The sequence below is a fragment of the Strix aluco genome, chromosome 1 (assembly GCF_031877795.1).
Source record: "Strix aluco isolate bStrAlu1 chromosome 1, bStrAlu1.hap1, whole genome shotgun sequence".
In the NCBI taxonomy this organism is placed as follows: Eukaryota; Metazoa; Chordata; class Aves; order Strigiformes; family Strigidae; genus Strix; species Strix aluco.
This window is the reverse complement of record NC_133931.1, coordinates 150,674,754-150,697,507: the sequence shown is the minus strand read 5'-3', so window position 1 is coordinate 150,697,507 and position 22,754 is coordinate 150,674,754. Positions and strand designations below refer to the sequence as shown.

The 22,754-nt window shown below is 40.2% G+C and overlaps 1 protein-coding gene across 2 annotated transcripts in view; it reads right to left on the bottom strand.

Annotated features, from left to right (window-relative positions):
* Positions 1–12,313: 12,313 nt before the first annotated feature.
* The window catches only part of LOC141929874 (collagen alpha-4(VI) chain-like), a 45,803-nt gene continuing 35,362 nt past the window's right edge, over positions 12,314–22,754 (bottom strand). Inside the window, exons 23-30 of one of the 2 annotated variants that reach the window (XM_074839891.1) lie at positions 22,035–22,070; positions 21,142–21,178; positions 19,973–20,460; positions 17,951–18,041; positions 16,076–16,747; positions 15,111–15,204; positions 14,625–14,896; positions 12,314–12,719 (exon numbers count right to left, since the gene is read on the bottom strand). In XM_074839891.1, coding sequence (XP_074695992.1) covers positions 12,547–12,719; positions 14,625–14,896; positions 15,111–15,204; positions 16,076–16,747; positions 17,951–18,041; positions 19,973–20,460; positions 21,142–21,178; positions 22,035–22,070 — 1,863 coding nt within the window. In that variant the 3' untranslated portion in view covers positions 12,314–12,546. The remainder of the gene's footprint in view (positions 12,720–14,624; positions 14,897–15,110; positions 15,205–16,075; positions 16,748–17,950; positions 18,042–19,972; positions 20,461–21,141; positions 21,179–22,034; positions 22,071–22,754) is intronic. The other variant, XM_074839882.1, reaches the window with a different exon arrangement.

Genomic DNA, 22,754 nt, shown 5'->3' with positions numbered 1-22,754 from the left:
CCCTGTCAGCCACAAGAGAGCACAAATCTCTATAAGGCATGTTCAGAAGGACACCACCAGCAAAAGACAGCCTATACAACCTCTTCCTGCTCTTACAGTGCCCTTGGAAGTGATATTTTTTCCAGATTCTCCTTATGTAATAGAGTAAGACTTGTAAGTCTAAGGTTCATTGTTCATTGCTACATTTATATTTGTTCTTTTACATTTTTTCAGTCAGGTGTGCTGGGAAATGGTACCCACTACTGATTTCCATGCATTGTCATTACATAGACCATTCCTTCTTCCTCCCACTCACAGAACTAAACTTTTTCTATTTATCAAATCCAACTGAATTAGTTTTCAGTTACATTTTAAATATTTAAATTTTGAAGAAAAGTATCACCCAGCATTGTCCTCATGGCTAGGCCGTTAGAGCAAACATGATTAATAACAGTGGATATCATCATCTCCTAAAATAACATTGCTTTTATTAAGTGCTGGAGCTCTGTAAGATTTTACCACCATTCACACATAACTACCTTAGTGTGTATAATAGATATAATCCAAAAGACGTTATTTTCCTTAAGTCACCATCCTTTCAAAATCCTGAGTGCTAGTGTTAGCCTCTGTGTGTGTATGTGTTCACAATTAAACATGAATATATATTCATAGTACAGAGGGAGAAAGAGAGAGGAAAAAAACCCCAAACCAGAACAAATCCCATAGCTTTTAGGGAAAATCAGTAACAATTTCAGAAACTCAAGTCAAAGCTTTCGCAGAGTCACATATTAGCAAATGAATACAAAGAGACAAATTTCTCATAAGGAGAAATTTTTTGTTGCTGCTTTTTTAAAAGAAAACCTTTTCTGATGAGCAGAATAGACGGTTTATAACACTTACCAGACAAAGAGAAAGGTGTCTGACTGGAACATTTCAGACTCTAAATGGCGTATGGAAACTGATACCCTTTTATGGGGTTTCAATTAATTGGCCATGGAAAATCCTCCCACAATAGTATTATATAGAAATCTGTTGATTTTAAGCCTAAAATTAGGTGCTATAAATAGAAAATCTATATAAAGCTTTATAAACCTATCTAGAGCCTTTACATCTATCTAAAATATTTGTAGAGTTGTAGAGTATTTGTAGGCAATTGGAAATTTTTTTTTGAATGCAATTTGTTGTTCTCACATTTATTTCCACTTCAGGTCACCAGGGGATGATATTGTAGGACATAGGAAATACTTTTTAAGGTAATCCCACAGAGGGATGGGCCTGACAGCACTACTTATTTATCTTCACTGATTTCAAAGGAAATTTCACCATGATAAGAATTTGATAGTAAATTGAAGCCTTGATTTACCAAAATCCTGAAATGCTTTCTGGATCCAGGGGTAGCCAGAGTACAAGTAAACAAGTCACACCATGTTCGCTCACAAAGGGAAAAGCATGGAAATATTCTCCAATGGAGATTTATGGAGGAGATGTATGTTCTCCCCTAGTTGTGTTTCACCTTCACAGGGTTTAATTGAGCTCCCTTCAAAATCACAGGAGTATTTCAGTCTTTCTTTCTTTTTTTTTTCTTTCTTTTTTTTTTTTTTTTTTTGTGAGGGATAACAGTATACCAGTCTCATACAATGCTTGCAAAGAAAGCTGTCTCTGTTCCACCTCTGCTGAATGCATCAGTCTGACACAGAGTAGAGTCTCTGGGACTCTGTGAGCATGTGCTACAAATTTCTGCCTCCCTTTCACAGCATACAGAACACTGACGCTTCTTCTGCAGTAACACAGGTCTCCAGTAAGATTGGCTGGTGGATGTAAATCACCTGGCAGAAGCTGAGCCTGAACAGGCCAGGAATGATGCAGATGGGAGAGGAAGGTATTGGGAAGAATCTGTAGCCATGATTTAGTCTTCTGGAATTGTCTGTGCCCAGCTTTGTTTCTTCAATGCAGTTTAGGAATGTTTTGGGAGCTTTCTTAACAATGAATTCTGATATAACAGCACTTGCTAGTAATGGTTCCTTTCCCCACTGCTTGGCTAGGGGACTCTGATCTGAGCTGGCCAGCTCTGGACAAACTCTAGTGCAAACTACAGTAATGCAATATTTCTGGGCATAAAGCCAGCAGCTCTTTTAAAACTCCAGCAAGGTTACAGCCAAGCACTTTGTTTCTTCAGGAGCTCAGGCTCTGCTAATTTAAGGAGTCTGGCAGAGTCTACTGCACTCCACCACAGATACTGGGGGTAAGTTAGGCACAGCTGAGACAGGACCAGAAAAGGGATAAGATTAATTGCAACATGATCTTTCACTATGAGAACATATTCTTTGCCAGCGCTGGCAGTCCTGCATTTCAACAGTAATTATCTAGAGAGTTGGTGCCTGATGGCCCTTCAGAAATGCCCTTTCCTGGGGTCATGGCTGCTAGCACTGCCTTGCCTTGGGAATTCTGTGGCAACTCAAAGACTTCTTGTCACTGAAAGTGTGAAGAAAAGACAATCTTTCAGAACTTAAAGCTGTGGTTTAAATTAGCCAAGAAAACTAATTAAAGAAGATGAATTGTGTTATTTCTCCCTTAGATTCTCCTAGAGAACACCTGATCTTTTTCTACACAACACTGTTACAGTAAACCCTTGCCCTCCCTCGCTGTAGATCTAAGTTAACTGGTTGTTCATGTGTTCTCAGCTATTTGTACAGGCTTCCAATATATATCTGGAAAGATGTAATACACAGTTTCTACCTAACAGAAGTTTTAGTTTGATAAAGACATCAAACAGTCCCTGGTTTTCACAAACACCAGTATTTCTCAAATGAAATGAAAATGATCTTCTATTGGACACATTTTAGAGCTAGCAAGAAGATTTTTTTATTCCAAAAGGGGGGATGGGATTTGGACATAAGTAATTCTCGATTTTCCCTAAGGTCTTGAAAACTGCTGACAGACATCCCTGGAGGGCAAAACATTCGTTCACTCAGAAAGAAAGTAGTCTGGGCAGAAATGGGTCATACAAGATGCTTCACAACACTACTTGACTCCAGAAAACAGTGGGTGTACATGACAAAGGTGTCTATTGTCCAGCAGGTGCATTCAGGTTTGATGTGAGTTGGACTTATGCCAGCTGCCCCTAAAGTCATCGGGATCTTTCCTTTGGCTTGGAGTGAGAGACACAATGATGTACCTGTTAACAGACTGACCTGTAGAGTTGCTGGAGAGGAGCACTGCTATGGGGCTGCTGAGAAATTTGCTACAGAGGTTCAGAGACTGTCTGGACACTTCCTTCTCTTCTTTTTCATCTCACAAGAAAGAGCAAGTTCCAAGAGCAGAGTACACACCACATAGAAAAGGGCACAAAAATCAGTCTGGGAAAATAAAACAGTCAGCAGACATTGACCTTGCACAAATCAGAGGTGATACCAATGAGCAGAAGGTGGCACCTGGATTAATTTGCATCTGCAGAGGAACCTCCTTTAACTAAAGACCCCAGTGTGGTGTTACTCTATCAAGTCATCTTCTCAGTTCATGAAACTGGGCCTGGATTTGTCATTGATGGACAGACTGATACAACATTAGCACCATCTCCGGGGGCCAGGACAGTACCTTCACCTGATAGACCTGACAAAGATCTGGACTATGGCAATATCCATCGTGACATTATCAGCCTTTACAAAACTCTATTACAGACTGCTACCAGGTTTCCACAGTAACACAGGCTTGGTCAGAGATTTGGCCTAGCTGAGGGGAAGAGGAGAGACAGGAAAGAATGGCTGATGACCACTATAACATACTCCATCTCCAGAAGTGCAGTTTTATGTGAGAATATAAAAAGGGCACAGAGAATCTCTGGTCTAGAAATAGCAAAAAAAAAAAAAATCTAATTTGGTTAGAAAATATTTGAATTAAAACTTGCTAGGAAGGTCTTGATATTGTGCGGGTGATTCCTCTGAATCAGAGCAAAGCCTATATTTTATAAAGGGAAATTTTATATTTTATTTTAAGGGGAGCTGACATATTGTTCTGTATTCAGTGGCAGCCATCTTCGTGTATAGAATACATTTCATTATTTCTCTTTCTTCAGTAAGAAACATTTTGTGTATAATTTTTACAGCTGCTCTTCCAATTTAATTTTTTTTTTTTCCCAAGAAAGCATAAAGAAAGCCACTGCTAGATCTCTTCTTGTAATTTCTAGTAAATCAATGAGGTCAAGCCTACTGCTAATCCTTTTGGCATTGCACTTTAAAAGCAAGTTTTCCTAAGAAGAGAGAATCAGCGCTTTCATTCCTAAAAATGAAACAAATTCAGACCAAATGTGTTCTTAAACGCCCTTTTGGAGAAGCCTATTACTAGTTTGCTCTTATTTCTTCTCCTTTTTTCCTCAGTGGCATACCACTTGGTATAACACTGCTCTGCTGCGTTGCGTTACCAGGTTTATCAGCACATGGTTATGAAAATGGAATCGGCCTCAGTGCAAGTTAAATACTCTTCACTTCTGCCGCTGTCACCACACAGTCAATAATCCAGCACGGAGCCAAGGGATTCCTGCTGCCTTAAGGGACAGCTAAGGTTTGCCATGGTGTTAGTGGCATTCCCTCAACAAGTACAGACTGCAACAGCTGCACTGCTAAAGTCACAAAGACTTTGTTTTGGCCACCACCAAACTATAGGAAGTGGTCAGACTCTATGTTTCCCTTCCACTCCAGAGAAGCGTCTCACCCTGCAAAACTGCCAGCTGAACTTCTTACACGAGAGCTCCCAGATCCTATCAGGTAAAATGTTCAGGCTTAGCCCTGAGACTTACAAAACTTGTTTTGTTTTTCCCCAAACCAGGATTATTTTGTCAGAAGTGGTTTAGGGAGCCTTAACACCAGCAGCTACATCAGCAGATCTGAGAGGGTGAAAAGGCAGCAAAAGAGAGGCAGTGACCTCCCAGTTAGTACTGCTACCCACAGGTGTGCAGACAGCAGGCCCTCAGCAATACGAAGGTTAAGATGCCTCAGGCACTATGCAACAATTTATTCCTAGTAAATGAAGCTTTAAGCTTGCCATTGCAAAGATGAAGCAGGCAGTGGGGCTGGCCCAGGGCACCACAGCCCTTCCACTGGAAGGCAAAGTGCTAAGCACAGACATGAATCATGGGGAAATCTGTTTCTTTGCAGGAGTTCTCAGTATGGAGTCAGTCATGTCCCTCTCCTGGACTCTCTGAGTTTGGCTTGTCATGCATCAATAAAGCATGATGTGTCCAGCTGCTCCCTGTTCAGTTACAGAAAACCCTGCTAAAATTGGTTGTTTTTGGCAAGATATGCAGAACACTTCTTGAGTGAAGAGGAAGCAAGTACTGTAAATGTTTTGCTGGTTATAATTAAAAATTATTTGTCCTGGTTTTGGCTGGAATAGAGTTAATTTTTCTTCTTAGTAGCTAGAATAATGCTGTGTTTTGGATTCAGTATGGCATTTGGTATGAGAATAATGTTGATAATACACCGATGTTTTCTGCTGTTGCTAAGAAATCAAGGACTTTCCAACTTCCCATGTCCTGCCCATGCGCAGGTGTACAAGACGCTGGGAGGGAGCAGGGCCAGAGCACTGGACCCAAACTGGCCGATGAAACATTCCACATCATGTAATGTCACACGCAGTTTACAGAGGAGGGTCAGCCAGGAAGTGGGGGGCTCTCTCTCGCTTCCAGGATTGCTGTTTCAGGATCTTGGCTCCTCCAGGACTGCTAGCCAGGAATGGGCTGGGTATCATTCGGCAGGTGGTGAGCAATCACATTGTGCATTACCCATTTGTACTTTCTACTATTGTTATTATTGTTTTATTTTATTTCAACTATTAAACTTTTTAAATCTCAACCTACAAGTCTCCCTACCTTTACCCCTCCAATTCTCACCCTCCATCCCTCAGGCAGGGGAGGCTGAGCGGTGTTTGGCTACCGCCTGGGTTAAAACCACAACATTCTTATTTAACAAGAAACTTGTATCTTTTATGACAGTGGCTGGATACTAGAATATGCACTTGCTGCTGGAAGCATGTTTTCCAGCTGGATTCACTGCAGGCAGCAGAATTATTCTGCAGCAACCAAGGGCAGGGTCGGCTAGGAAAGTCAATGTTCAGAGCTTGTGTACATCTGTACATGTATTATATGTATGTATACGACCTGTTAAAAAGCAAGGGTGGATGGTGGTGTTGCACATCCTACTTAGCACAAAGTAACTTAGTAATTCTGAAAGTAAACGCAGCTCCCTCCATGCCCTCAGTTTGCTTCAGAGGTCTGAGCAGTTCCTTCTAAGCAGCCTCTGGATGACACTACCTTGTTCAGCTATGATTCCATACACTTGCACATGTTATGGGAGAATTTTACTTGAATGTCCCAAAATGACAAACAAGGCTATTTTGCTCCATTATGGACATGTGGGGTTAGTCATTAAGGAAAACATATTAGCTTAAGCCTCAGTGAGTGAGGTAGCAAGGCAATGGAAAAACAAGGAAAAATATTGAGAGCCCCTGTGGTAAAGAGAAAAGAGCTTCCTGACTGCCACACACAGGTGAAAGTTCTGTGTCCAATTAACTGCACAAAGCCCTGCTAAAGGTTTTCTGCAATTTTTTGTGCAAAAATTTCTAGTCACAATAGCTAGTTTGCTCCCATGACAAATTGCTTTACCCTGTCTCAACAAGAGAGAAGTTGCTGTATATTTTGGCAGTTAGAAGAGTTCCCACAGAAGCAGTAGCTACACGGACACAGAATCACAGCATCATGGCATGGCTGAGGCTGAAAGGGACCTCCAGAAGTCATCTGGTCCAACCCACCTACTCAAGTAGGGCCACCTAGAGCCAGTTGCCCAGGACTGTGTCCAGATGACTTTTGAATATCTCCAGGGAGGGAGACTCCACAACCTCTCTGGGCAACCTGTGTCAGTACTCGATCACCCTTACAGTAAAAAAGTGTTTCCTGATGTTCAGAGGGAACCTCCTGTGTTTCAGCTGGTGCCCGTTGGCTCTTATCCTGTCACAGGGCATCTCTGAAAAGAGCTTGGCTCTGTATTCTTTGCACCCTCCCTTCAGGTATTTATATAGATTTATAAGATCCTCCCTGAGCCTTCTCTTCTCTAGGCTGAACAGTCCCAGCTCTCTCAGCCTTTCCTCACATGTGAGGTGCTCCAGTCCATCATCCTTGTGGCCCTTTGCTGTTCTCTCCAGTGTGTCCGTGTTGTTCTTGTACTGGGGATCCCAGGACTGGACATAGTACTCCAGGTGTGGCCTCACTAGTGCTGAGTAGAAAGGAAAGATCACCCCCTCCATCTGCTGGCAATACTTTAACTAACACAGCCCAGGATACCATGTGCCTTTGCCACAATGGCACATTGCTGGCTCACGTTCAACTCTGTGTCCATCAGGACCCCCAGGTCTTTTTCTGCAAAACTGCTTTCCAGGTGGGTGGCCCCCAGCATATTGTTGGTGCAGGGTGTTGTTACTCCCCAGGTACACGACTTTGCACTTCCCTTTGTTGATCTAATATTGAATGAAAAATGAGAAAGGGGTTGTTGAATTCGTACTTTTTCTTGTTGAATTTCACAAGGTTCCCATCAGCACATTTCTCGAACCTGCCCAGGTCTTTCCAGATGGGAGCACGACCCTCTGGCATAGCAGCCACTTCTTCCAGTTTTATGTCATCTGCAGGCTTGCTGAGGGTAAACTTTGCCCCATTCAGACCATTAATGAAGATGTTAAACTGGACTGGACCCAGTATTGACCCCTGTGGTACACTGTTAGTTACTGGCCTCCAACCAGACGTTGCATCACTGATTATCATCCTCTGGGTCCAGCCAACCAGCCAGTTTTCAATCCACCTCACTGCTCATCCAGCCCACACATTAATATCTTGCCTACGCAGATCTCTAGTGTCAAAGGCCTTACTGAAATCCAGGCAGACAATATCCACTGCTCTCTCCTCATCTACCAGGCCAGATTTCATCACAGAAGTTTGCCAAGCATGACTTTTCCCCTTGATTAATCCATACTGATTACTCCTGATGATTTTCTTGTCTTTCATGTGCCTGGAATGGTTTCCAGGATTAGCTGCTCCATCACCTTCCCAGGGATCAAGGTGAGGCTGACTGGCCTGTAGTTCCCTGGGTCCTCCTTTTTGCCCTTCTTGAAGACTGGAGTGACATCTACTTTCTTCCAGTCTTTGGGCACTTCTCCCAGTCGCCATGATTGATCAAAGATTATCAAGAGTGGCCTCCCAATTAAATCCTTCAGCTGCCTCATGGGTGCATCCCATCAGGGCCCATGGACTTATATATGTCCAGTTTGCTTAAGCATTCCCTGACCTGATCCTCTTCCACCAAAAGTAGTTCCTCCTTGCTCCAGATTAACCCCCTGGTCTCCAGGACCTGGGATTCTTGAAGGCCTGTCACATGCTGGGAAACAGCACCAGACCGTTACCAGCAACCCTGCAAGCGTCAAGGCTCTATGGGTCAGTGAAAAGTGCAACACTGACTTCTTACATATTGGTAACTGCCAATCCCATTCAAATTCTGCACATGCATTGCACCTTGACAAGATGCAATGGCATACACCTCATGCCTTGAGGAAGAACACAAGACTTGCATTCCACTCACACTGGGTTCCAATTATAGCCAGGACATGTACCAGCTTTGTTACAAAAGGTAAAATTTACCCCTTACATGTTTTAGATGAGCTGGGCTCCTTTCTCATTAAAAAAGCTGGTCAATCCATCTGTCAGATACACAGCCAAATTCTGCAGTAGGAGCTAGAAAATAACACAAAGCCAGAAAGCTGAAAGCTTTTCCCTCAAACATGCTTCAGATCTTTTCTCTCTCTGCAACACAATCTGGCCCCATTAAATTAATAAAGATATGAATTACTAGACCTAATTAATATAAAATGCAATCTGAAACCTTTTACAAATTAGTACTAGATTATGAGCATTTTCACATCATTATAACCCTTGTAACAAAAAATAACCAAATAAGCAAGGGCATTAAATTTACTCACTTTTATTGAGCAGAACTCAGAGGCAGTGTTTTGATCCCAGGGATATCTGTTCTCTGTTGATCACCTTCCTTGTCAGAGGATTGGGCCTCAGAATTCAGCTACTCTGGATTACAAAATTTAGATAGAATATGTGCATTTGGGTTGACATATGACAGTAGTAGGATTAGGTTTAGTAGATCTATCTTCTTGCACTTTTTAAACTACAGATTGTCTTAACTAAGGAGCAGCATAAACATCACACAGAGGTTTACTGTGGCAAAACTAAATTGCTCCCTAAACAGATTTCTAAGTGTGTGGCTTGACTCTCTAAATACAGCCTCTGACAACATCCATAAAGAAGCCACTTTCTTGTTACTTCTGAGAGGTTCATGTTTCTTTTATAGTTTGGGAGGAATTTGGCATTCAGCAGGGAGAGGTTGCTCTTAATTCACTCAACTGAGCAGCGCGTACATCTTCAGAAGACTGCTTTTATTAGAGGAGAGAATGTTATCTCATGGCAGACAGTCATATCCCAGTACAAAGATTCATATCCCAATTTCTACTCTGTTAATGGACAGCAATTCCTGTATTAATTAATTTGGTTTTAAAAAGCAGGGTTTATTAGCACTGGCACAAAGGCTTTGAGCTACAATGTTTAAACCGCTTTCAAACTGGAGCCAGCCACAGAAGACATATGGTAGCACAGGCTATGTAAGAATAGCTGCACAAAGGCACCGCAGGGACCGCAGGGAGGAAGGGCATTCCCTGACATGAGGAGATCACTACGCGCTGTACCATACACATGTGATCCTTTTACAGTTCCACCATCCATTTACACCACAGCCACTAAAAAGAATGACAAGGGTTCAAAAAAAGTAGGTGCTAGGTACTCCGTTACCTAGAGCAATGTTCTGAAGTTTAAGTGCCCACAACACCAAAAGTACAGCCTCAACTCAGACAACGTACAAAATTCAGCACCGAGATTTCTCACAAAAGTCTGTTCAGCGCTTAGAAGCGGCAACACCAGAATATTTCACTGGCATTAGAATTTAAGATTTCACAAAAACATTTTACCATCTGCTGAATGCTGATATTTCACAACTCAGTGAAATGCAGCAGAGAAGTCTAGTCAGTTGCCTGCAAAATAATTCTTTTCATGTTACCTTGTGTAACTCATCTGAATTCCTACAGTATTCCATATGTCTGAAAAAAAGAAAAAAAAAGCCTGCAAATGCTGCTTGCTGGACCACCTGACACAACCACAAGGGTGAGAGAGGGGTTAGACAATAGACCCCTAAGCATCCTGCAGCAGCTAGCATATTCCTCCTTTTGGAAAAAAGCCCAGGGGATTTATGCCAGGAATGAAAGAAGAAGGAAAAACAGATTAGAAGGCTTTGAGAGTCATTCTTCAAGGGGGGCAACTGGTTGGTCTTATACTGCATTGCTCCAGAAAGGTGATCATCAACCAGCCTGTCTGAGGCAATGAGATGGAAGATGTGTGCGTAGAAAGCATGAGCCAGTCAGTGCACACAGACATAAATTTCTCCTTATCAAGGAGGGAGTATCCCATGCAGCAGGACACTTCCCTCACTGAAAAACAATAATTTTGAGCCAGCAGCAAGACTAGCCCCAGATAATAATAGCCAACTGAAAGAAAGAGATGGATTGCTGGCAGCCGAGATCCATCAGGGGACCCCACATCTCCTGGGCCAAAGAGAACCTGAGATATCAAAAATTGCTTCTGCTACAACAACAGAGATGTTTAATTTTTTACTCCTCCTTTCCAAGCAAAAGAATTATTCACTTACCTGAACAAAATGAGAACATTAAAGTTCTAAAGAAAATAGGAGATCAAACTGCCAAGCTGTTCTGTCTTAGAGAAAAGATTTCTGTGAGTCTTGTGTAAAAAGTGACCAAGTTCTCCAAAAAAGGGAAAGTCACTTCTCATGTACACCTGACTTAAGGGGAGGGAGCCATTGATTTTGAAAGAGGACAGAAACTACTAGCAACTGGCAGCGTCTGTGGAGAAACAGCTATTAGAGAACAGCATTTTGGAAAGCTAGATATTAAACACTTTGGAATTAAAAGCACTGTACATACTGTAAAAAGCAAACACAGGTTCAATTTATTGCTTCACAAAGTAAATAGATCACATCTAGCCCCCAAACAGACAGCTGTAGTGTCCTCCTTAAGTACCATTTCCCAGTCACAAGTGTAGAAAAAGAACAGAAACAGAGTGTAGAGTACCTCCCACTCCACAGCAGTCCCATTCTGTTGCGAGAAAATCCGAAGGTGAAAGACCAATGGCTTCATCGACTCACCTGTCCCCACCCAGAGTTTGAGTCAATAGCAGTAATCCATGAGACATTTTGACCCTTCCTCAGCTGAGCTAAGGGTGGCACTGTCACCTTTAGCGCTGAGTTGCTCAGCATTATTATTATAGTCCTGAGGCTCACACGAGTCCCCTCTGTTCAAAGTCACTGTTCACAACAGACTCCCTCTGCATGAGTCAGAACCACCAGGCTCTGGAAATCCAAGTTCATGTATGTTCCGTAGAAGTCTGTTGAGAAACTCTTGGCCAGCAGTCCATGCAAATGTATGAGAGATATTTTATCTATCTTGTTGTAGACAAATAGAGAGAAGAACAAAATTCCATGTGAGTACAGCCACCTCTACAAAAAGTGGTCCAAGGTGACAAACTTAAATGCACCATCACTTCCCCAGATATAAAATGGGCAACTGCAGAGTTTGGGTAAGTCAGCAGAGTACACTTAGCTCAGCTAAGTCCTACCTTTCTGCAGGGCATTGCATTTATTACCTTTAATCAGAAGATGTCCTCAGGACTTATTTTTTCCCCTCAAGGGCAAGCAATGACAAAAATCTAATGTTCTGAAATGAATGCGCTTGTCTAACCTTTGGTAACAAGGGAAAGGGACCAACATTTATTTACATATGAGAAGGCACACTATGACAATATGCTTACATCTGTTTCAAGAACTAACAGCAGAAGTGAAATATTTGAGAATGATTGATTTTATTCACATGATGGATTATTCAGAAAAAAAATTAAGAAGCCAAGAACGACTTTATGGTAGAAAATACTCTAAATCAAAGTGAAGTGAATTCTAGTAAGTCAATGTCATTTGAGAGCTATACGCTTTTTGGCATTTTCTGTAAGCAGGATAAATGCAAGCAAATTCATCAAAACATTTTGACATTAGTGTCTTGCACCCAATGTTTTTTCATTAAAATCTCTGAGGTATTGTTTTATTTTTTCAGTATATTTAGAAAATGCACATTTTGGTGTTTATACTTTTATGGTATTTATACTTTTATCCCTTTTAAACAATATGCTCTTGGCTAACAGAAGTTTCTCAGTACTCAACATGTTAAATCAACTGAGAAATAGCTTTTAATTTTATTTTTACTATTAAGTTACTAGATAATAACTTTACAATCAAGTATATCTTTCAACTGAAATGTGGGAGCTGAGTGGCTATGTAAAGCTTTCAAGCCCTTTTGCCCATCACCCTGATAGTGTAACTAATGAATTAAAGTAATTTACGTGTCTCTGGATTAGGAAGACTCTATACACAAGAATCCACATTCTTCTTGCGTTTCAAATCTATTTTTATTGCCTCCACAGCCCCCATACCAGAACTGACCACACATTTTCTGCTCTTTGTCGTAGTACCACTTCAGAACGTAATTCTCACATTCTCCACTATCTTGAGCAAGGCCACATGCATCTGGAAAAGGGAAATAAGAGATAGATTTAATGAAAGAAAGATCCACCCTTCTCAGCATTGTAATTTCAGAGAAAAGTGCAAACTGGCAGATGAAAGAGGTAGCCAGTGTTCAAGGTCTTACAAAGATTCACTAAGTATTCATCCAGAAACCCACAGTGCCGGCATGGTCTGAAGCCCCTCTTCTTATGATTGATTTAACCAGAAAGAATGTCTCAAACAACTAGATTTTCAGTGGCATAAACAGAAAGAATGTTAAAGGTTCTTTAGTCTTTTAACATAAACTTTTTACTAAAATTACTGTAAAAAAAAAAAAGATTATACCTGGTCTACAGGGACTAGGTAAATACAGCTTTTCAAAATGTCCCTCCTCTGTATTCCAACTTGTTATACTGCTATCCACCAGTAAAACTTCATAAATGAGCACACACATAGATGGTTAAACTATCCATGAGAGTCTCCTAGCCAAATTCCAGAGTAATAGAGATTTAAATTGCATAAATTAGCCCAAAAGTAGACGAGAGTAGCATACTTTGTAGCAATCTGGTATTCAGTAAGTACAGATCTAATGGCTTTCACCAATGTAGACTCAGAGTTACTCGAAGTCAGAAGAGCTGCTCTAGACTTGGGTATCTGTATGACATTGAGGGGGAAACACTGAGAAGTAAAGTAAAATACTGATACAACTACCCATCCCAAACTTTTGTAATGACATAGCTTTCTCCTCCTAATCAACTGAAAAAACAGTAATCTCAAGCAATAGATCAGTACAAAGTACATCTCTCAAAAGGCAAGTTCTGGAACTGTGCTACATGTTTTTAGAAGTAAACTGTTGGGTCACTAATTACAACTCAGGATTGGGAATGGCCATTCATACATCTTCCTTAAGTGGCTTAGGTCACTGCTCACAACATCAGTGCAATGACTCTGACTACTTCCTCACAGGAAATACTTTGTTTGTAAAGTATAAACAGCAACATATCTTCCTGCTACTGAATCTTCTGTGTGATCACAGAGTTCATGAACTGGTTAATGGGAGCACTGATTCAAGACTGAACACATGTAGTTAGGTGACCGGACCAATTCCATCTGTGCTGAGCAAGTCTGTCATGCACTGTGGATGTGTGGCATTCCCAGAGGTACATTAGCTCTTAATTAAAGAGCAAATATTAACACAGTTTTGCAAAAGCATTGGTCCTCTCTCTACCAGACATTCCTGAATCATTTTTGAGTGGAGAGGAATGAAAAACAAAGGGATGGCAGCTGTAGAAACGAGCTACCACACCCAAAGCTATGCAGACACCATTGCATTTTTTTCAAAGAGATTCCAATTGTAATCTAAACAATAAAAACACTCAATAGTGTTAGAAGAATGTGGGTGACAAATTGTCTTGCAATCAACTTCCCATACCTATTGTATCAAATGGCAAATCTGCAAAGAAAAAGGCATAATTAGGAAGCAAAGTAAAAAACATGAAGAATATATATTTTGATAGGTTACTTCTTGCTGAGGGATCCTGTTCTTCCTACAGGAACAGACTGCAGCAGAGACATACTTAGTTCCTCCACGCTGAGCTAAGTTAGCAGCAGGAGTAACTCAGTAATTATAGTGCAACTTGGGGACTTAACACGATCAACTGTTTTAGTAAAGGGGGTTAGAACTTAATAATGTATTATTACAAAAAGTTACAAATCGAAGCTAAAGTCATAACGAGACCTGCAGTTCAGCCTTTAATTACAAACTCTTACTGTATAGATTTGGACTGAATACAAATATATGGTGACAAAACGCTTTGGAAAATATAATGAATGGAAATGCTTCGTATTGTGTAAATACTCAACTGAGCCCTTCACAATTTAGAGTCTTTGTAATGAATTAAAAAAGATTTTCATATTCTAAAATCATACCATAATCACTATAGGCAGCTCTAGTTTCTACTGTTGTCTGCAAGTTTTCCTCAATCTCCTCCTGAGCTTCTCCGTACTCTTGTGGCTTTTCTCCTTCCGCATCTTCCTCTGTAAAATACTGATTCTCCTCATAACCATATCTCATTTCTGGCACTGTGTACACAGGTACTGTGGTGGTCTCTATAACGTTCTCCAGGACTCTACTTTCAGTTCTTTCAACGTCGTCTAAACCAGGACCATAACCAGTTCCATCAGTTTCAGGAAAAGGCATCCTTCCAAGGAGAGGGGGAAAAAAAAAAAAAGTATTTAAGGATCGGTATGGCCTTGAAAAATGCATCTGGTTCATTCCTTCTGAACACTGTGAAAAACATTTTTGATCCTGACCCTGTTTCTTTTAAAGCTACTTCGAATATAACCACTAACCCAAAGGGAAAAGTCTTATGTTTAGAGATACACACTCAAAAAGTTTAATAGGAAATTCCAAACCTTTCAGTTGTAGACAGTTGCTGTTGTACCTCTCCCTGATCTAAGTTTTCACACTCTTCTTGAAGTTCAGGTGAAGGATAACTGTTAATTTCTTCTGTGAGGAAAGCACAGATACCATGGGTGAGTTTTTAAGTCCTCCAAACCCCAGTATGTTTAATAAAAAGTACTACATTATTTTTTTGTTGTGAACTGGAGTTTGCATCTTTTAATAAGTAACAAACAATATCTGGAGTGACTGGCACTATGTCCAGGAAAATGAAAATCATGTTAGAGATCAGCTAGATGAGAATGACTCCTGAACCAACCTTTTATACTTTTGTCTTGTTCTGTAATACACTATTGATCCTTCTATAGAAACCTTGACATCTCTAAGTACATGCTTCTAAATCGGTAACAATTTCCTTCTCTATATTCTCTTGCTTGTATTTCAAAGCACCTAGGGTCTGCTAATCTACATGAATGTGTCTTGAAAAGTGAAGTAGGTCTTTCTCTGCTCTACAGAGGGGGAATAACTGCAGTAAAGAGTTAATGTCAGATTTGCTAAATGTTTAAACTTGTATCTGCCCCAAAGTCTAAACATGCATAAACAGCTCAGTAAATCTGGACCTGGCAATAGTAAGAGGAAAAACGTAGGCCTAAATCAGGAACATAACTCTGTTCTCTTCACTGAAGAATGGTCTGTCTTTAGTGAAAGTGGAGCCAACAAAGCCACACGTTAAATAGAAACTTAAGGGAAAAAACTACTTAAGCCTTTGGCCTAAGGCACCATTAGAATATAATGCTGTTCTGTCATTACTGGCACTTTCATTACTGTCCAGCATCTGCAGCAAACTGAAGATGAAAGATTGCTTAGCTAAATTATGACTAGAAACTGAATGATAGTGCATACACACTGACTACCTTCCCCTACACAGGATTCCTCTTGCTTTTCATAACTTAAGCAAATGCCATTGTGCGCTACTTACGTTGTAGAAGATTGAGGAATGCCCGGCTAAACCTCTGCGCATATACCATCTCAGACGTTGAAACCCTGCCCAATGTCAGTAAGTGCTGGTCTGTGGGGGAGCTTGACAGCTCCATCAGCTCATTGTCACTCACATCATTGCCAAGCGCAAGAGTGAACAATGTGAACCCTTGGCACTTGGCTCCAAGTGAAATCTCTCTCAGCTTCTCTCTGTCCCACGTGCTTGTTTTGCTTCCAACTATTGCAAATATGACCCTGTGTTTTCTTTGTCTGGGGGCTTTAAAGAATACATTTTCAACTGTCCACTGTAGGGCAGAAGCAATGGCTGATGACCCTTCCAGTTGATGAACAGACTCCTGGATATGTTTCTTCATCAAATCTTTATTGCTGTATGTGACTAGATCAAACTCCAAGGCCACAGGGGTCTGGTTTCTGTCAGGCAAGAAGCCCCTGGGAGCCTGCTGCACCAGTGCCACTCTGATGCCTCCATATGAGTCATTTGGCTGTGAGGAAACAACAAATTGATCCAGCATGTTGCTCACGAAGTCTTTGGCTCTCTGAAACTCTTCACTGCTGATGCTGCGGGAGCTGTCCATGATGTAAGTGATATCCATATCCATCAGAACAGCAGGAGAAAAGGGCACGTCACAGTTGGTACTTGGTTTGCATTTGTCTAGAGAGGAAGAGCCAATAAACAGCAAACGATTTAGCAACACAACAAAAGCAAAAGTTCAGAAAAAAAAATTCATACAGTCCTATTCATCTATTTTATTTTTCTTAAATTTTGATTTTAAAAAAATCAATTTGGTAACCTGAAATCTTGTTGTTCTAGTAGGGAAAAATCAGATGAGTCTTGCTGAACAGGGTTTTGAGATACCATGGGAAATTATTCAGGCATGAGAGCAAAAAATGTTCATAAGGTAAAAAAACTTTAACAGATAAGAGCTCCCTTGAGGAATTTTCTTCTGTCAAAATCTAAACACTGTAAAGGACACTGCAACAACCTCTAGTTTTCATATCAGACTATTGTTCAGAGTTCTGAAATATTATAATTTAGTAGCTTTTTCCCCAGTCACAATGTAGAATTTCACAGAATCATCTAGGTTGGAAAAGACCTTGAAGATCACCTAGTCCAACCATTAATGTAACATTGACAGTTCTCAACTACAGTAAAAATTTACAGTAAATGAGCCTGGTTTCCCAGAATCATAATGCTATTTTAAGGACATTTCTGTTAAAAAGGAAGTGCCAAACACAGTAATTCATTTCACATGGCTGAGACAGCAACTAATTAAACAGCTTTTGTGGGTCTGAGATTCTAGTTCTTACCATCCACTGAAGGGGAAATTCAAATTGTAACTTCTCAGCAGTGGTAAACTGTAACCAAGGAATGACCTGGCATGGAGGGCAAGAAGTCCCTATTTCAGAAGGGGTTAAACTGGCTGTAAACAGGAATGCCAGAGACAGAACAACTCCCTGTAAGGGAGTGAAGTTTCTCTTGGTGATGACAAGAAACGGCCACAGCATTGTCTTGTAGCCATCCTGGAATGGGAGCACTCAGTGGCCACCTTTGCGCAGTAGAGCTGGGCTGAGCTGCCCCATGCAACCACTGATGGTATTGGTGCTGGTGCAAGTGTACGTAAAGAATTATCTCTTAACGCATCTTTGTGGACCACTTGTACAACCACTTGTGGCAGTAGGACTCTGCCCAATGCATTGCTCATTACTTTATTATTTTTTTGTATTTAAGCACAAATGTGTTTAAGGGGTACCATAAAAATTTACCAACACCACACTGCAAAATAAAATGTACAGGATTTGTTATTGAAAGGGGAAAAAGCCCAATACAACTGCTGGAATTTTTAAAATGTCTTACCGAAGCAAAGTGTACAATATATGACGCTCTCCAAACTTTCATCCTGTTGTCTTTCCCAAACAAAGAATTGAAATCTTCTAGTATCATCTATCTATGTTTTAAAACAGATACAAAAGTAACATTAAAAAGATAGGCAAAACATAGGCAAAATATATTAAGATTTTTTTTTTTTTTTTGCCAGTGAAGGTCTATCACTTTTTTTCTTTTATCAGTAGGGTGCTACGGAGAAAAGGGCGGGATCTCCTATCTCAGCTCTTACTGGGACAAAGAGAAATCTTCCACAGCGAAAATGTTTTATTGGGAGAGAAAATGCTAGCATAAGAACAGCCTTCAGACTGTGATCAGCTGAAGAAAGACAATCTTCCCCAGTAGAAGATTTGACCACAGAAATGCTTAAGGAACCCTGAAGAAGCTCCAACAACATCCTACAATTTCACTGACAGCTCAACCCCATCCAAACGTGATTTAAGGGAAAAAACATTTCCTTGTGAACCAAGATAAATAAAAATGGCTGTAAAATATCATAATATTGCAGGAAACGAACCATATATACAGATAAGCTAAAATGGGGAGAAAAGAGATAATTACTTCTTTTCATTAAACTTAAGTTTTGTGTGTGTTATATACAACACAACACAATTAACTTCTGATTAATGTCTGTAAAGGATGTTAGAGATAGGCCTCTTCAAAGGAATTAGAATTGGCAATGACTGTTTAACTCATCTCCAAACTGAGGCTCCTAAAGCAAACTAACCAAATCCAGTAAGTATCTGTGGCTACAGGCTGGTAGGATCATGAAGATTAGATCACCTCTCCACTGCAAGGGCAGAAGTCCATCTGAAAGAAAGGGAAGTTGTATTTTCTTGGGTGGTGGTGGTGAAGTTGGTTGTCTTCCCATGACTGGAACCCTAAAGGAGAGCTGGGCAGTGAATTTTTTGCCTTTCCCCCTGCTAAGCAGCTTTTAAAAAGTTTTCTACTCTGAAAACTGATTTATGGCAAGTCGGCACCTTTGTAAATACCAGATGTTGTCATATGCATTCGGATTCCTAATCTGCTTATACTAAGTAAACAAAATACTGATGCTTGCTCCTGTTTATCCTGTGGAGCAACCCAGTGAATAAACTATAAGCTTCCTTCTCATATGCCAGCAGAATTTTTTCATTCCACTAAATTAACATTCAGCTTGACAAATATGGGAATTGACTAATATGAGGCTGCATGAGAATAAATATAATATGAAGATTAAAGGGCTGGCTTAGATGCTACTAGGTCAGAACTTAGCCTCCAAGTTTTGCTCTTCTTGTCACATGTAAGTAAATATAGTTTCCTTCTAAAGGAATATTTTGAAAAAACAGCAGCTGGAAGGGATTTTATTTTGAAAAAGTTAAAACTGAGCACAGATGATACAAAAATAAATTGAAAAGAGAGAGAACATGGTACAGATATTATGAAACATTAAAGAAACTTAGAACTGTTTTCTTTTGGTACCTGGTAAAATGGATTGCTTTTTTTGTTTATTATTTTTTATATATGAAGTCATATTTTAAAACAAAAGTTGCTAATTTTCTCCTGTACTAACAGCAATAGAGCTATCAAAAGGGGGTTTGCTTAATTTCATTTTCTTTTGAAAAAAACCCTGGTGTACCTGAAGCTTTCTACTACTACTTCTTCTAGAAACTAGGGCCACAGTTTGTTAATTAAATGGTTAGTACATGTCAAAACTTCCAAAGATAAATGGCATAGGTAACCAAGTGAAATTAACACAATGTTATTGAAATTCTGTGATGTGGCCTAAAAGCACAAGTCATAAATAATTCATGTGCAGAAAGAGGTCAGATGGTGATCATTATGGTCAAGTGAATCAGTGTTTCTTTGTTAAAATGAAAAGGGGTATAGTAAAGGTTACTAATAAGGGATTGGACAGTTCCTATAGAACTTAGGGGCTTGAGAGCATGCTTTACTCAAACACTAGCAGACACTAAGCAAATGGGTGACTGACTCAATTTTCTATAGTCCACTTACTGAGAAGGCACGTCTGATATTTGGCACTTCACTGAAGGCAATAACCACTGGAGTGATGTCCAAGGCACTCAACTCAAGTACAGCTGTGCTGATGGCAACATCATCCTGCGATGGACCATTGGCAAAAAACAGGGCAACTTTTCTTGCAAGGATGCCCTGACGAACACGTTTGAAGACATTTCTTGCAACAAATCTCATGGCTGCTCCAATATTACGTTTTCCAGTGGATCTCTCTAGTGGTACTCTCTGAATTGCTTGTAGCAGCAAGTTGTTTTTTTGAAAATCTGAGAATCGGATGAGATAGCGTGTATTGGTATTGAAAGAAACAACGGACACACGAGCACCTGTTGGACAATTGCTTTCACTGATCTTAATGGTCTTCAGCAATAACATAACAATGGTCCTCATCCTTTCAAATGCAGCTGGGGTAACATCTTCAGACATATCAAAGGCAAACACCACTTCAGTGGGATAAACTGGACATGTGTCTGTATATTGAAATAAAAAAAATGTTTGAGTTGTGGAAAGGTTCTCACATACATTGTTGGTTTTTTCTTCAAGTCTATAAGAAAAAAAAAAAAGGACATGCAGAGGTCAGGTGGACTTACCTGATGAGCAAGCTGGAATGAAGAGTTGGAGAGCAAATAAATTATTTTTGACTCATATTCATTAAAATAGTGACATATTCACTTGCTTTCACTAAAGAGCCTGATTCAAAGCTCAGACAAGTGACAGAATCTGTCAGTGAGAGACAACACTCCTCTTCCACAATCTCAAAATAGTGCAGTTTTACTGGATGAGAATTAAAGAAATTGTTCTGGGTTCTGCTGAGCACACAAGTCTGAGAGAGAATGAACACTCCATATCTAGTGGTCAGGTGATATATAAATATTGTCTTCTCTCAGAGAATTCCCCAAATTCAATCTTAAATGAGGAACAGAAACATTTGTTACAGTTTTTGTAATTAAAAGATAGGCAAAATGAGCAAAAAGCATAAGCCTGTTTCACACACCTACCGAAAAATCCCCTCAACAGTTAACAACTACCAGTCATCATCAAATTGAACCCAGACACAAACTACCAGCCTACAGGGTTTCCAATGGAGGCTATTCTATGTGAGAAGAGTGACTAGGTGGAATCAGAGGTAAAAGAAGATGCTGCCTACTTACGGCAGTTTTTTCGTGTAAAATTCACAAGTTCACAAGGCTGCAGGATCCAAAAAAAAAAAAAAAAAAAAAGCAATTAATGGCAAATCCCAGACTGGGAACCTTACTGTTGGTTTGAGCTGAAGGTCATATCCTAGCTCCTCAACTAACTCTCACTACAATAAATCCAGATTCACACATTCCAGTTCCTCTCCATTTCAAGTAGTAGAGGGGTACTGCTCCTGCTGCAGAAACTAAGGGGTTTTTTTCAGACATGCTCTGTTGGCATTTAATCATGCTCTGGAGTATTAAGCAACCATTTATCCATTCTTTATTTTGTGTAATAATCTGATCTAGGAGGTCATCAGGCAATGGCACTTCCATAGGAGAATAGGCATTTCAACACCAACTCACACAGGAAGACAGAGGTCCACGAAGGAGGAGAGGACTCACAACACACCTGCAGGTGTTGTCCATGTAAGGGTTAGATGAAGCCTTTACTCAGAAGTGTTCTTTTTACATGGGATTAGGATTCTGAGCAAATCCTGCCCTGCTATTCCCAGTGAAAATAGCTGTTGCTGAGGAAATGCCTGCCTTTACAAGAGGATTAAGAAGTAAAAAAGTAACCCTAAACTTGAGCTGGTGTGTAAAGTAATGTGAATGAAGAAACAGATAAAGGAATATTAACGGTCCAACAGTTTGTAAAAGTTTGGACGTGACATTAATCCATATGCATAATTGTTTCTCATTCCTTGATTACGTGCAGAACAGAAGAACCCACTGCAATCTGACAAGTATTTGAAAAGGATACTGTTTTATAACAGCTAATTGTGCTCACTACACTCAGTGCTTATAAATGGAAAGCTAAAACTGTTATTTCCATGCAGTGTGCAGTTAGCTGTAAGGTGATTACTTACTTCCATTAAAATGGTGCCCATTGGTCCCTTGGCACCCTGAAACAAATTAAACATAGGTCCAGAAAATCAGACCCTGATAATGTATTCCCATCTATTACTCTGTAGCCCAAAGAAAATGCAGGCACACAGTGCTTCCCTGACAACCATTCATGGATTTGAAATATGAGGAGACATCAGTTCCCAGCACAGATTTCTGTGGACCTGTTCCAAACAGAGTTGTAGACTACTTCTCAGACCTATTTCTCAGTCCAGTTTCCTTAATGGTTTTATAAATGTTTGATACTTGTTGCCCTTGAGGACCAGTATAATTCAGAATTGTATTTACTTTCTAAACAGCAGTTTCTGTGCTGTGGTTCAGTTATCTGCACCTTACATCCTTTTCGACCTCTGATGTGTGATACACTTGCCTTCTCCTCTTGCAGGGTACAATCCCCACAGATCCTGCAGACCCTATACACATCATGACTGCTCAACCAGTCTAGCTAGGCTTTGGCTACTCTGCACCCTTTTCCTTGGGAGCCTGTGGGCAAATGCCAGGATTCCAAGCACCTTCTTTCAAAATAAAAGTATTGTTTAATCTTTGCAACAGGAATAAAATACAGGAAAATTATTTTTTTTTCAAGGCAGCTTGAGAGTTTTCATTATGTGTGCAATTCAGATGTGTAGCAAGCCTACTGAAAATTTTCTTTCTTGCAGGGGGCTGCTGTGAGATATACCAGA